Source organism: Caenorhabditis remanei, chromosome IV, assembly GCF_010183535.1.
Source record: "Caenorhabditis remanei strain PX506 chromosome IV, whole genome shotgun sequence".
NCBI lineage: Eukaryota > Metazoa > Nematoda > Chromadorea > Rhabditida > Rhabditidae > Caenorhabditis > Caenorhabditis remanei.
Genome location: NC_071331.1, coordinates 11956371 through 11968956, shown reverse-complemented (window position 1 = coordinate 11968956; position 12586 = coordinate 11956371). Strand labels below are relative to the sequence as shown.

Here is a 12586-nt window from a genome sequence, read left to right as displayed (position 1 = left end):
TGCGAATTCCAAGTTTCAGAATAATTCAAAAACTGTTTCATTATCGATTTGAAAGTCCGTTCAAAAAAACCATAACCAGTAGCCCTTCTGTGGTTTACATTCTTTTCATTTCATCTCACCTCACTGTTAAAAAATCAAAAGAATCTTTTCATTTTCTGAGGCATTGGACCATTGTATACTCTAGTTCATTTTTATTTATCCCTCGATTTGATTCCCTTTCAAATTGAACTTCTTCCATAATTCAAATGCAACCCAAAGAGTGTTCCAGAAAAAAGTCTTCAGAATCCGCGAGTCAACATGTTTATCTGATTTCTGATGCATTTCAGCTTTCTTCTTTTCGCAGGTTGGACCGACACGTGGAGATGAAGTTTTTTTTGAACAGAGATCTGTTTTATTGTAATAAATGATCGCAGTTATTATATGTTTTCTTTGTTTTTGTTTTTCACTGGTTTCTGATGTTTTCAAGAGGATAGCTTTCGATGGTTTTTTTTGCCAGAATACAACAACAATCCAATGAGATATATTCAAATTTACTACTTGAAACTGACAGATTGAAACAGAAATACATATTTTTCATTTTAAAATAAACCTTTGGTTATAGGAGAAGTGTTTTCGAATTATTTTTCATTAAAAATGAGGTCGATTGGTATTGTTGATACCTCAACCATATGGAAACAAATCTAGTTTCTGAAACAGAAAAAAGGCGAGTCACATTTCTAACAATCAAGAAGCATTAGGACAGTTTGGGATTTCCATGGGAGAATTTTTCCTGCAGATTTTCTAGTTTTAAAAGTTTTCATCATGGAAAAAAGTAAGTTCTGGATACTTGGAAGCTAGGAAAGTTTGGAATAGAGTCCACTTTTATGATTCTGATTTGAAATATCCGAAAAAATATAATACAGGTGAGAGATGGAATCCGATAACAATAATTGGCAAAAATTGCTACACATACATTGATGAGTCATCTCTCAAATTTAGAAATAGAATTCTGAAAACAGTAAATCTTGATTGTTCATTTTCAACTAACGGAGGACAGAGGATTCTGTTCGAAACGGAAATTTTATGAAACTTCATTATCGGTAGGAAAATTTAACAGAATTCAAAGTGTATTTTGTGCAGGAACTGCAATCTTTCGAGGCAAATAAACGTTTGAAATCTCGAATACAGACTTCTGAATATTTGGAAACAGTAAGTATATAAATTTTCCGATATTTCAGGACCACTCTGCCACACATTTTATGATTCATGACAATGAAATAACCAAGATTCAAAGTCTTACAATTCCTTCTCCTTCTAAAACATGTTTCGTGTTTGTTGGGATTAATTATTCTGAAATCCACATTTATTTTTCCGTCTGATTTCTTGATCTACGTGGATTCTGAAACTATTTCAATCCTCTCTCTAACAAGTTTGAACCCAATAATACCAGTGCATTGAACTCTTTTTCAATCTGTACCTAGAATGTTCTCAATTGTTTTTCCAACATTTTCCACACGTGTCATCTTCTCTTCTTTCTCTTTACTCCATGAGAAAACTAGAATCTATTTTTGTTTTCCCATATCATCACAAGTTTCCCATCTGTTCTCCTTTTCTTTTTCTCTCCATCTGGTCCCATGTGATTGGCGGGTTCCCTGACCATCCAGGTGGTCCGTGCAATATTTCAAAACAACAAAAAGAATCGAAAAGAATTTTGTGTGTAATTTTAGAACTCTTAAATAAGTATACCCATTGAAAACATCACATGTCTCTCCCTCTTATCCAAGATTTCACTGGAAATCTCTGTTGTTCTCAAGAGAGATATCTCTTATGTTTACCTTTCCATCCACATCAGAACTTTCTGAAATACCAGACAAGAGGTTGAAAGGGGGCGGAGTCTGCAGAAAGAAAAGAATATGAAAAACAAGTCTGCTGAAAAATGTGGGCGGAGTCTGAGCAAGACTGTCATGAGACAAATCGCGCACTGGAAAACAGACAACAGTATAAAAGAAGTGAGTGTTCTAGGGAACGGTATCTTCTCTTCTTCTTTTTAAGAATTTTATTAAAACTGAATACTTTCAGAAAGCTTAAAAACTACTTCAAGATGATGAGCGTTCCAGTTCAATGCGACGAAGGAATCAAGTGGGATTGGCCACTTCAAAAAGGAGATGGAGTTGTTAATGTAAGAAAATGGGACTCAGTTTTTTTTGATAGGAAATAACTTTGTAGCTATAAATTTTGGAAAAATAATTTTCGGTTTCGAATAACTTTTTCGAAAAGTTAGTCTGCCTTCGATTTTTGTGTAATTGTAGTCGCTAATGCGTTCTCATCTCAAAAACATTTATTTGTTCCAAGCTTCTAATATAAATCCTTCTAGTTTCTTCCCAATTTCGATATTTCCAGGTCCTCGACGACGACGACCACTTCGAAGTTGGACTCGAAGCCCACCACTTCCTTCCGAAGGAGATCGAAGTGAAAAACATCGGAGACCTTCTCGAGATTCATATGGAACATATGGTGAAGACTGACAACTTTGGAGACGTTTCCCGCAATATTACTCGTTGCTACAAACTTCCGAAGAATGTTGATAGTAAGACAATCAAGAGCAACTTGGATTCGAATGGAATCCTTCATATCCATGCAAATAAAATGCATTAAGCAATTGAAGCTGAATTCTTTTTGAAAAAACACTGACCACTAAATACTTATTCCCTTCTGACTTTTTTTCGATGATTTCCGGAAACTCGATTGTAAAAATACACTCTTCTCTATATTGTAAATAAACAAATGTATATATCAAAGCTGGTTTTTCTAATGGAAGAAAATAGAGCCAACAGAAAGTTGGGAGATCAAGAATTTCAGATAACTCACATCATTAGGGGCTTCAGAGGGAATGTAAAATGTTCTCGATGAGATAAAATTGTTTCAGCTGGTTTACACTTCAAACAATTTTTTCTGGGGAGCACTTTGGAGTTTACTAAGAGTGTTTTGAAGCATAGAGATAATTATGTTTTTGAAACTGTATCGAACAGAAACCATGCTTTGAAGTGAGTTTTCGGAGTCCCATGAGATTCTTATCAGAAAATAAAACAAATAACGTTTCAGAAGCATTTTATAATCATATCTGTCTGTTGAAGCGACTGGACAATCCTCATGAATTCCTGATGAGCAAACTCTATATTGTTCATGAGACAAGATACGCCATCTTGTCTTTTAGAAATACATACTGCCGAGTACTACAACTTTTAGTGTTTCAGGTACTGCGGATGTCTGTGATTGAATCAGTGAGATGATTCTGAAATCGAAAACTTTCTTTTTAAAAAAGACAATAATTTTCACATGAAAAGATAATGAATGATGTTTCAGAAGTGTTTCACAGACGGATCGGATATTTCAAGTTCAACTGTTGAATCCTTCATTTACTGTTGACCAAAACGTGATAAGCTCTCAAGTTGAGTCTCAACCAACCAGTTAAATCATAATTGTTTCAAATTATTTCAATATAGGTATCTGGAATGATTCACTTCGTGAGGTGAAAATACGCTGCCTTTAAAATATTAACCAGTCGGAATAAAATCGAGAATACGCAGAAACCAATATTACTAGTTATCACTTATAGAAGAAATAGTGTTTATTTTTTAATGTTTTTGTTGTAGTATTTTTCCTATTGGAGAAGTTAAAGTGAAATAAATTATATAAAAGTCATATCCAAGAAACTTTCAGTTACTCAATAAATATTAAACAGAAGGAAACTGCACTGTCAGATCAACAACTTTTAAATAGTGCTAGATTTCCATATCATTACTCACAAATCAAACTGTCAGCGAATACAGAATCTGCATACTACAGTGTATTGATCACACTTCACACAATACACTATTCGCTCTCTGAGCTTTCATAGTTCATTTTGCACTTAATCTTTCGCTCTCTTTTCGTCACATTCTTACACTTTCCGTCCCTGGAAACTCCGCCCCTTTGTGTATTTCTTTACATCTGATTTGATCTTTTCTCTGACTCTCGAACATCTCTCCGATCCACATTATCTCAATTTGCTCATTGGTCCGATGAGAAGAGAATATCGTAAACAATCTGCAGAGGTCCGTGACTTTCGGCGTGTTTTTATTCCTCGGAGCCACTGACACATCTGGTTCGGAACGAGTATAAAAGGGGTCCGGCGAGATGTAAACAACTCAGAGACTTTTCTTCTCAAGAATCTTATTGACTACTGAAAATGAGTGCTACTGTTCCGGTTGTCCACGACGAGGGAACCAAGTGGGATTGGCCATTCCAGAAGGGAGATGGAGTTGTGAAGGTTCGTTTTTCTTTCTCTGAATTTCTAGAATTTCAATTGAATTCTGGGTTATTGCTCAATAACTAATTCATTCATTTCCAGGTTCTCGAATACGAAGACCACTTTGAGGTCGGACTCGAAGCCTTCAACTTTGAGCCAAAGGAGATTGATGTGAAGAATATTGGAGACTTCCTTGAGATCCACATGGCTCACACCACCAAGGATGACAAGTTCGGAAGTATCACTCGCAGCATCACCAGATGCTACAGACTTCCAAATGGAACCGATCCATCGACAATCAAGAGCAAGTTGGACGGAAGTGGAATCCTTCACATCACTGGAAACAAGAAGAAGTAAAGTGTGACTGGCCTAATTCTGAACTCAAATCACTCGTAGTAACACTTGTAGCTTTTTATGATCTTTTCTTCTGTGCTTCAAATGCTTTACTGCCTTTTCAATTTTAATTTGCAATAAATTTCAACAATACAGAAATCTCGAATTTCAGATGAATAAGTTTATTTTGTCCCGCTCTTTCGAGGGGACTCCAAAAATTGTTTATAATACTCAGTGTTTGCTCCTTTGCACGGAAATCTTTAGTAAAAGGCGAAAGATTTTCACGGTCAAATGCAGAGGAACCAGAGTTAGTGAAGACAGCGAGGGGAGGGTATATGTATAAGCGCTTGTACGGACACTTCCCGGGTTCCGCCGGTCGCTATGCAATGCGTGCAAAAGGGGAGGAGCTTGGAAAGAAGGGAGAGATGGAGAGATGTAGTGGCATGGGAGAAGGGATAGAGAGAAGAGGGGAGAATGTGGTTTCTTTCCAGAAATTGAGAATGGAATGGGAGAGAAGTAAACGGAGATGGTTCTTTCTCGATGTAGAAAGAATTCGGAATTTATAAAGAGAATCTGAAACAGTGATATCATCTCGAACCGGACGGCATTGCAATGACTCTGCAAGTTGGAGAAATCTTCAGCTTATTGGAAATAAAGTTTTAATGTTTGCTGATACTCTGATAATAATAATACCAGGATATTCATTCAAAACTCCTGGAAAATTTTTCTGACAACTCGATATTCTCTAAAAATTGTCGTATAAACCAGAATTCATTGAATTCTTCTTCTCTTCGTAGTCTTCCTACACTCTCATCTTCTGCCCTACAAAAAATGGAAACTTTTGTCGTTTGCCCCAGGCGGTCTAAACACAAAATTGTGGGCCAAATCATCACTCTCTTCTTCTCTGTGACCTCTTGATTGTACATAATCTCTTCGAATTCTCCTTCTCAAAGTCCACTTCCACTCTTCCAATTCGTTTATTTATCATCAAAAAAGTGTCGTTTACTACTCTGCCCTTCTAGAAACTCTACCGCTTATCAACTCCACCAACTACTGATAAGAATCTAAAAAGTTCTGTGATGTTTGTGGGCCACCACGTGACACGATGGCCTATTAGGGCAGTCGAGAGGCCTCCGATTTCAAATAATTATCTGTCGGGAAACAGATAGATAACGGTCTAGAGATCTGATCTCACTTGCAAGGCCATGCTGCGAAAGAAAAAGTATCTCTTGATCAAGTACGCACTTTTTGAGAAATTTCGGTGATCTTATCCCTTCTGAAGATTGCGCAAATGATTATATCAGAAGTGACCCAATGTACTTTGAACAAATCGAATCACGCCATTTTGAAAATCGAAAAACCACTGAATATCTTTTTTTGAGAACGAATTCTGCTAGTTTTTGTCTGCTATTCGGCGTATTTAAAAATTCGATTGTTTACAGCTTGCACATTATTCTGTAACAGTAATACATTGATGCCAATTTAAGTCAAATTGGCAGCAATTCACACAATTTTCCCATTTTGATGCACGGTGATTTTTTCGGAACCAGCTAGTAGGTAGCGCTCAAAAAGTTCGGCCGCAGTGGAAAATAAAATGGGCGGAGTCTCGATGCAAACCTGGCACGCGATTTTCGCAACTGCGGCACTCGTTTGGCTCTGCGTCTCTCTTCTCTCGCACGTGCAGAAAGAGCGCGTTTGAAACATGGAATAATTTTTTACACTGTATTGAATGTCAAAAAAAGTAACTGGCGGATTAAACTGTGAAACTGAAGTCCATATGGTATGAAACTTATTGTTAAAAATTCTCCATAATTTTTTTAAGAGGCATTACAAATAACCTGCGGGTTGTTTTAATCAAATTTTTAGAAAATTGGAGCCAAAGTTGAGGGTCTAGAAATTTCAACGGTGCAGTAGAGCGGGTTTGCTCGCGGCCGCCAATGTGAGGGTCTAGAAATCAAACCAAGTGGTTCCGAGAAAATCACCGTGTTTTGATGTTGAGGAATTGTGAGTTCTACAGTACGATTCAAGGCGCATGAAGCTTTGAATTATCCTGGTCTCGAAGCGCGCACGAAATTATTGCTTTTCCTTTTTCCGCCAAATCTTCTTCGATGGAATCCGGTGAAATCCAGTTGAATCGAACTCCTTTTTCTGAACTGAAACTATAGTTTTCTCAATAAATCACTTGTTTCCAGCATTTCGCCCATTTTTCATCAAACCTACTGTCACCAAACGTTCAATTTGCGTACAAAATCAGATACGCGCGAAAGTGTATATTGATAAGCCGAAATTGCGGGAAAAAAGTGAAAAGTGGCATGATCAGAGTTCAAATAATCACAAAGAAACATCCCATTTTTCTCCTCGTTCTTTTGCCGTTCTCTGCATTTTTAATTCGCTTAAAAGAAAGCATTTTTAAAATGGAGGCGTCCTTCTACAGCTCTGAATGTCTCTTTGTCTATATTGAGCCGAAAAATAGCAGCAAAAGCTGAGAAACTCAGACAGAGAAAGACATTCTTCTGGGGACAACGTGGCGCAAAAGCAATGCATTTTCTTCATTTCTGGGCTGTTTCTCTCGATATTTTCTGTAAATTCCTTTCTCTTCCTCGCTTCCAATCAATTCAATACGACCCAAAGAATATCCTTCGTCTGAGTTTCGACCTTGCCCTCTCTGTGTCTCTCCGAATCACTTAATATTCTCGTTCAATGCCCTCTCGCTCTATTTGCACCGCCCATTCGTGCTGCGGCGGCGGTCGAGGACGTGTAGCCTGGTCACAGTTCTTTTTCTTTGCCATTCGTGTAGTTGTGTGTCGTTGTTTCTAGTGAGTGGAGACAGTTTCGCGATTAATTTTTGAGTATGAGTAGTGAAAAATAAATTTTGAAAAGCCGCTCTTTTTAATCTGCACTTTAACGTGAACGTGGTCGCGTACGTGGTGGTACGGTACCGCGTAGTTTTCGAATCACTATTTTTGCAAAAACCGTGCAATTTTCGCGATATCCTCTCAAAATGCGACCGTTTCTTGCATGCTCCACACTCGCCCGACATGTCTTCAGGTTTTTCTCTCTCGAAACTCCATTGTTTCACTTGCAATATTCATTAAATTCCATTTTTCAGAGGGTTTTCCACTACTAACGCAATGGCGGCTCAAAAGATTCAAGGAGGAGACATCGTCGAGATGCAAGGAGATGAGATGACCAGAATCATCTGGGATCTGATCAAGGAGAAGCTCATCCTCCCATACGTCGACCTCAATCTCCACTTCTTCGATCTTGGAGTCGAGCACCGTGATGCCACCGATGACCAAGGTATATTTAAAAAATTGTCCACGAATGAATGTCATTCAAACCAGTTTCGAATTGTTCCTCGTACAAAATAGCCAATGCAATTTTCTTCTACTTTGAGAGAGAATTGTCGGCAAACCACGTTGTCGCGACCCTATCTCCAATAAATAATATATTTTCAGTTACCATCGATGCCGCCAACGCTACCCTCAAGTACAACGTGGCTGTCAAATGCGCCACCATCACTCCCGATGAGGCCCGTGTCGAGGAGTTCAAGCTCAAGAAGATGTGGAAATCTCCAAACGGAACCATCCGTAACATCCTCGGAGGAACCGTCTTCCGTGAGCCAATCATTGTGAAGAACGTGCCACGTCTCGTCAACACCTGGTCCAAGCCAATCATCATCGGACGTCACGCTCACGCCGATCAATACAAGGCCACCGATTTCGTTGTTCCATCAGCTGGAAAGCTCGAAATCAAGTTCGTCTCCGCTGATGGAACCCAGACTATCCAAGAGACAGTCTTCGACTTCAAGGGACCAGGAGTGTCCCTCTCCATGTACAATACTGATGACTCCATCCGTGATTTCGCTCATGCCTCATTCAAGTATGCCCTTCAACGCAAATTCCCACTCTACCTTTCCACGAAGAACACCATCCTCAAGAAGTACGATGGACGTTTCAAGGATATCTTCGCTGAGATCTACGTTGAGTACGAGGCTGAATTCAAGGCCGCTGGAATCTGGTACGAGCACAGACTCATCGACGACATGGTCGCTCAAGCCATGAAGAGTGACGGAGGATTCGTGTGGGCTTGCAAGAACTACGACGGAGATGTTCAATCTGACTCTGTTGCCCAAGGATACGGATCCCTTGGATTGATGACCTCTGTTCTCGTGTGCCCAGATGGAAAGACTGTTGAGGCTGAGGCTGCTCACGGAACTGTCACTCGTCACTACAGAATGCACCAAAAGGGACAAGAGACATCGACCAACCCAATTGGTAAGTGAAGATTGATAATAATAAAAAGTCTTTGCTTCGGAAAAAATTAAATAGCGGAGATAAGATAAGAACTTTCTCTTCGTTTTCTCTGTTTTCCGTATCGAGAATCAGAGAAAGAGAGAATGCCCACGAGATGATGACATTGTTTTGATTTTTATCAAAGACAAAGACAATTAATGAAATGTACTAAATTCTATATATTTTCAGCCTCGATCTTCGCCTGGTCCCGTGGATTGGCTCACCGTGCCACCCTCGACAACAACGCTGCTCTCGAGAAGTTCGCTCACAACTTGGAAGCTGTGTGCATCGAGACGATGGAAGCTGGATTCCTCACCAAGGATCTCGCCATCTGCGTGAAGGGAGGAAACGCTTCAGCTGTTGTCCGTTCCGATTACCTCAACACCTTCGAATTCCTCGACAAATTGGCTGAGAACCTCGCCAAGAAGCAAGCCCATTAATCACTTTCTCATTCCCTCGACTGAAAATCTCGCTTCTTCTTCACATTTACAATTTCTGTGATACATCGATTGCTTCTCTGTATTATGTATTAATTTTCTATTTTATTGCATTGAATTTTTCTACCCTTTAGTTCTTGTGTTCTCCATCCAAATTTATTCACAATCAAAAATCAATATCAAAATCGGAACCACTTCACAGAAATGATAAGTTATTCGGTTTGCTCGTGGCAAATGTCGGCGAACTCTGGAGCTCTCAACGTCGCCTTGATCATCTTTTTGAGCATCGCATAGCGAGGAACGATTGGGAACATTCGAGACGCGTCGTACTTGTCGTGGAGTTCCTGTAATTTTTGATATAAGGAAAATGGAAGTAGAAATTCACAAACCTTGATAAGACGTCTCAATCCGAGATATTTCTTGGTGAGACGATACAGTTGAGCATACAATGCTTCGCACTCTTTGACGAGATCTTCTGATTTTCGAGCTGAAAATTGAGAAATTTGAAGTTTAAAAAAAACTGTTTCAGAAATGTTATTTTTTTCACATTCTTCCTAAGCATTGATGCTTCCATGACCTGATATCCATTTTATTCACAAACCTTTCAAAGAATCGTAGAGAGCTGTGTCGACATTCGACTCGGCTGGCTTTCCGATTGTCGACTGTAACAATGCTCCGATTCCACGTGTTGGAGGGAGTTGAGTTGGAGTCTCTTCAAGAAGTTCGATGATTCTGGAAAATAACTTTTCAGTTGTGCAGATAAATATAGTTGTTGGGGATAATCATTGCCCTGTGGAGACACTGTTTTATGTGGCCGCGTAGCGCAGTAGGTTTCACTTTTGCACCCCCGCGCGAAGTGATGAGTTCGGTTCCCACAGGGAAACCAATTGTTTCTATTCATTTTTGATATGAAACTCACTTGACAACATAGCAATTGGCGTCCTCGTTTCCCTCTTGTGCTGGTATATTCAACATTTTCCAGTACTGTTTCTCCAACATTGCCACCTGAAATTTATTCGGTTTCAGAGATAACATAAGTCAAGAAAAGGCTGTTATGGAATATTATCACCTTTGCTTTCTAATCCTTAATTACCTCTCTAACCGATTGTCCCAACTTGACATATCTCATCAATGCATTCGCTTCCTTCGATTTGAGATAGTCCTCTTGTAACTTCTTCAAAGCATTCTTCAGTCGTCTGAAACCACTTTCAACAATATATATATATATAGTTTGATCTTTTTGGAATATATAATTGGTCAAAACCTTGCAAAAAAGGAGCAGAAAAGAACCAATTGTAACATTTCAATGGAGGTCAAAAAGTTGGAATTTGTGCTCTGATTGACCTTTAGAATATTGGATAAAAAAGGAATCTTTTCAATTGTCCGAGAACGTTTTGAAATTTTTTTCGGTTACCAATTTGTTCCAACGAAAAACTTTTTGTGGAGAAAGTTTGAGTAGTTAGGAAGTTAAAATACGAACAATATATATTCATTATATTGAAAGGACAGATAGGAAAATACCAAAAAATATGAAGATTGTTAAATTAAATTCAGAATATAAAACGGTAACTTTCTAATGATAGACTGCATCTACAGCTAAACAAGACTGATGTAACAGTAAGTCTTTCCTTAACAGTCAAAATACAATACGGTGATTTGATATTTGAATCAAAAGTATAAAACATTTCGTCAACATTCGGACTTTTCGAATAGTGATTATTATAGTTATCAAAAACTGAAATATTTCATGCTAAAACAAAACTAATGAATTAGATAACTATAAAAGACTCAATTCCTAATTCCTTATTAGTCTTGCTGAACTTTTTCTATAAATTTGACCATAGATAATTTCGGCCCTAAGGATTCCAAACCTGCAAAGTTTTGATGACCTACAACTCGTTCCAGGGGAACATTTTGCAGGTTTTTCTATCAGATTTCTCTTGCAGATTTGGAACCCTCAGGGTCGAAATAACCTATGGCCAAATTTATAGATAAAATTCAACTCGGTCCGTCGTTTACTTCCCTTGTAAAACGTTCAGTTTCGAGAAACTATTTTACTTTCTCTAGGTCTTCAACAGATATTTTTTGCATTGGCTCTAGTTGGAAACGTTCATACATTAACACAATGTAACCCTCTAATCCGCCCAACTAACCTGTATGGCTCGAGAATCCTCCATCTGGTTCGATGCAGTCTGTATGCAGTGGTGATGAGTGTGTCTCTGCTTGTTTCTGCACGGAACATTCTCGTTTAGAAAGTATTTTCGAATAGAAGAGAAAAGATTCAGAAGTTTTCTTCTCCTGAATCCTTTCTTTTCCTTCTTCCCCAAAAAAGGGGCGTGACCTCCACTTACTTGCAGGAGCGACGAACTGCGGCCCATCAGAGGCGCCTTCTTTCGTCATTGACATCAAAATGTTGAGCATTACGTCCTGCAAAAAAAGAGAAGAAGTAGGTAGGAAAAATGATTGAAGGGGGGCATTCTTGAGAGTGGAATGTGGGTGTCAAGAGGGTTTCGGATTCTTCTTGTTTAGGATTGATAGGTTTCCGGGTTCTATTGGGGAAGCGATGAGTCAAAGAATATTTTCTTGGATGGAAAGAGGAAGAATGGTTCTTTTGCTACAATACACTTAGTGAAATTTGTACTTATCGTGTTTATGTTAAAAGTCTCCAGATGAAAAACGATCTTGCCTGATTTCTATAAATCATGCAAGCTGAAAACCACCCGTTCTAAAAAATAACGAAATTCGACGTGGACTCCTGAAATTTCTAAGAATTCAGAATTTCTTGACAAACGTTACGTTTTCTTAGAAAATCAGGAAGTGGAGAGAATCGAATCGCAGATTCAAATAAAACCAAACTCGGTGGGAACAGAATAAAACTTGATATACTGTTTCAGAAAATTACTAAAAATAACAATCACGTACAAGAATTACTGTTTACATGATAGACAAAGTGATTAAAGTTCTCACTGACAGTTCAAGTCAAAATCTAAATCTCGGAGCCCACGTGGCTCCAGACTTCCAAAAAGTTCAAAAATGATTTCATTTAGCTTTAAAAGCTCAATAATCAACTATTCTGGAAGTCTCAAAACGATGAAATATTCATCTTGAGCTGATAGATGATCCGACCAGAGGTCATTCACTCCTTTGAGTTCAATATGAAATTTGAGAAGAAACACGGGAAATTGAGGATTTGAGATGTTTGTTGAGATATATCATAGAAGGAAATGAATTGAAGTGGGAAAACAAAGTTACCT

The 12586-nt window shown here is 38.5% G+C and overlaps 5 protein-coding genes across 5 annotated transcripts; 3 read left to right on the top strand and 2 right to left on the bottom strand.

Annotated features, from left to right (window-relative positions):
* Window positions 1-1915: 1915 nt before the first annotated feature.
* Window positions 1916-2634, top strand: GCK72_013432 (uncharacterized protein; the record flags this gene model as incomplete). The annotated part of the gene is made up of 3 exons (XM_003093604.2): window positions 1916-2007; window positions 2059-2158; window positions 2380-2634. 3 exons carry the CDS (start codon window positions 1916-1918, stop codon window positions 2632-2634), a joined length of 447 nt encoding a protein of 148 aa, XP_003093652.2.
* A 1573-nt stretch (window positions 2635-4207) lies between these two features.
* Window positions 4208-4624, top strand: GCK72_013431 (uncharacterized protein; the record flags this gene model as incomplete). Its single annotated transcript, XM_003093591.2, has 2 exons — window positions 4208-4288; window positions 4370-4624. The coding sequence occupies 2 exons, from the start codon at window positions 4208-4210 to the stop codon at window positions 4622-4624; spliced, it is 336 nt and encodes a 111-aa protein (XP_003093639.1).
* GCK72_013430 (uncharacterized protein) lies at window positions 4337-7935 on the bottom strand (the record flags this gene model as incomplete). The annotated part of the gene is made up of 2 exons (XM_053729848.1): window positions 4337-4636; window positions 7729-7935. 2 exons carry the CDS (start codon window positions 7933-7935, stop codon window positions 4337-4339), a joined length of 507 nt encoding a protein of 168 aa, XP_053584620.1.
* On the top strand, window positions 7602-9335 carry GCK72_013429 (uncharacterized protein; the record flags this gene model as incomplete). Its single annotated transcript, XM_053729847.1, has 4 exons — window positions 7602-7648; window positions 7710-7900; window positions 8059-8877; window positions 9085-9335. 4 exons carry the CDS (start codon window positions 7602-7604, stop codon window positions 9333-9335), a joined length of 1308 nt encoding a protein of 435 aa, XP_053584619.1.
* A 209-nt stretch (window positions 9336-9544) lies between these two features.
* GCK72_013428 (uncharacterized protein) lies at window positions 9545-11753 on the bottom strand (the record flags this gene model as incomplete). The annotated part of the gene is made up of 7 exons (XM_053729846.1): window positions 9545-9676; window positions 9722-9819; window positions 9934-10064; window positions 10252-10337; window positions 10426-10528; window positions 11486-11561; window positions 11684-11753. The coding sequence occupies 7 exons, from the start codon at window positions 11751-11753 to the stop codon at window positions 9545-9547; spliced, it is 696 nt and encodes a 231-aa protein (XP_053584618.1).
* Window positions 11754-12586: the final 833 nt, after the last annotated feature.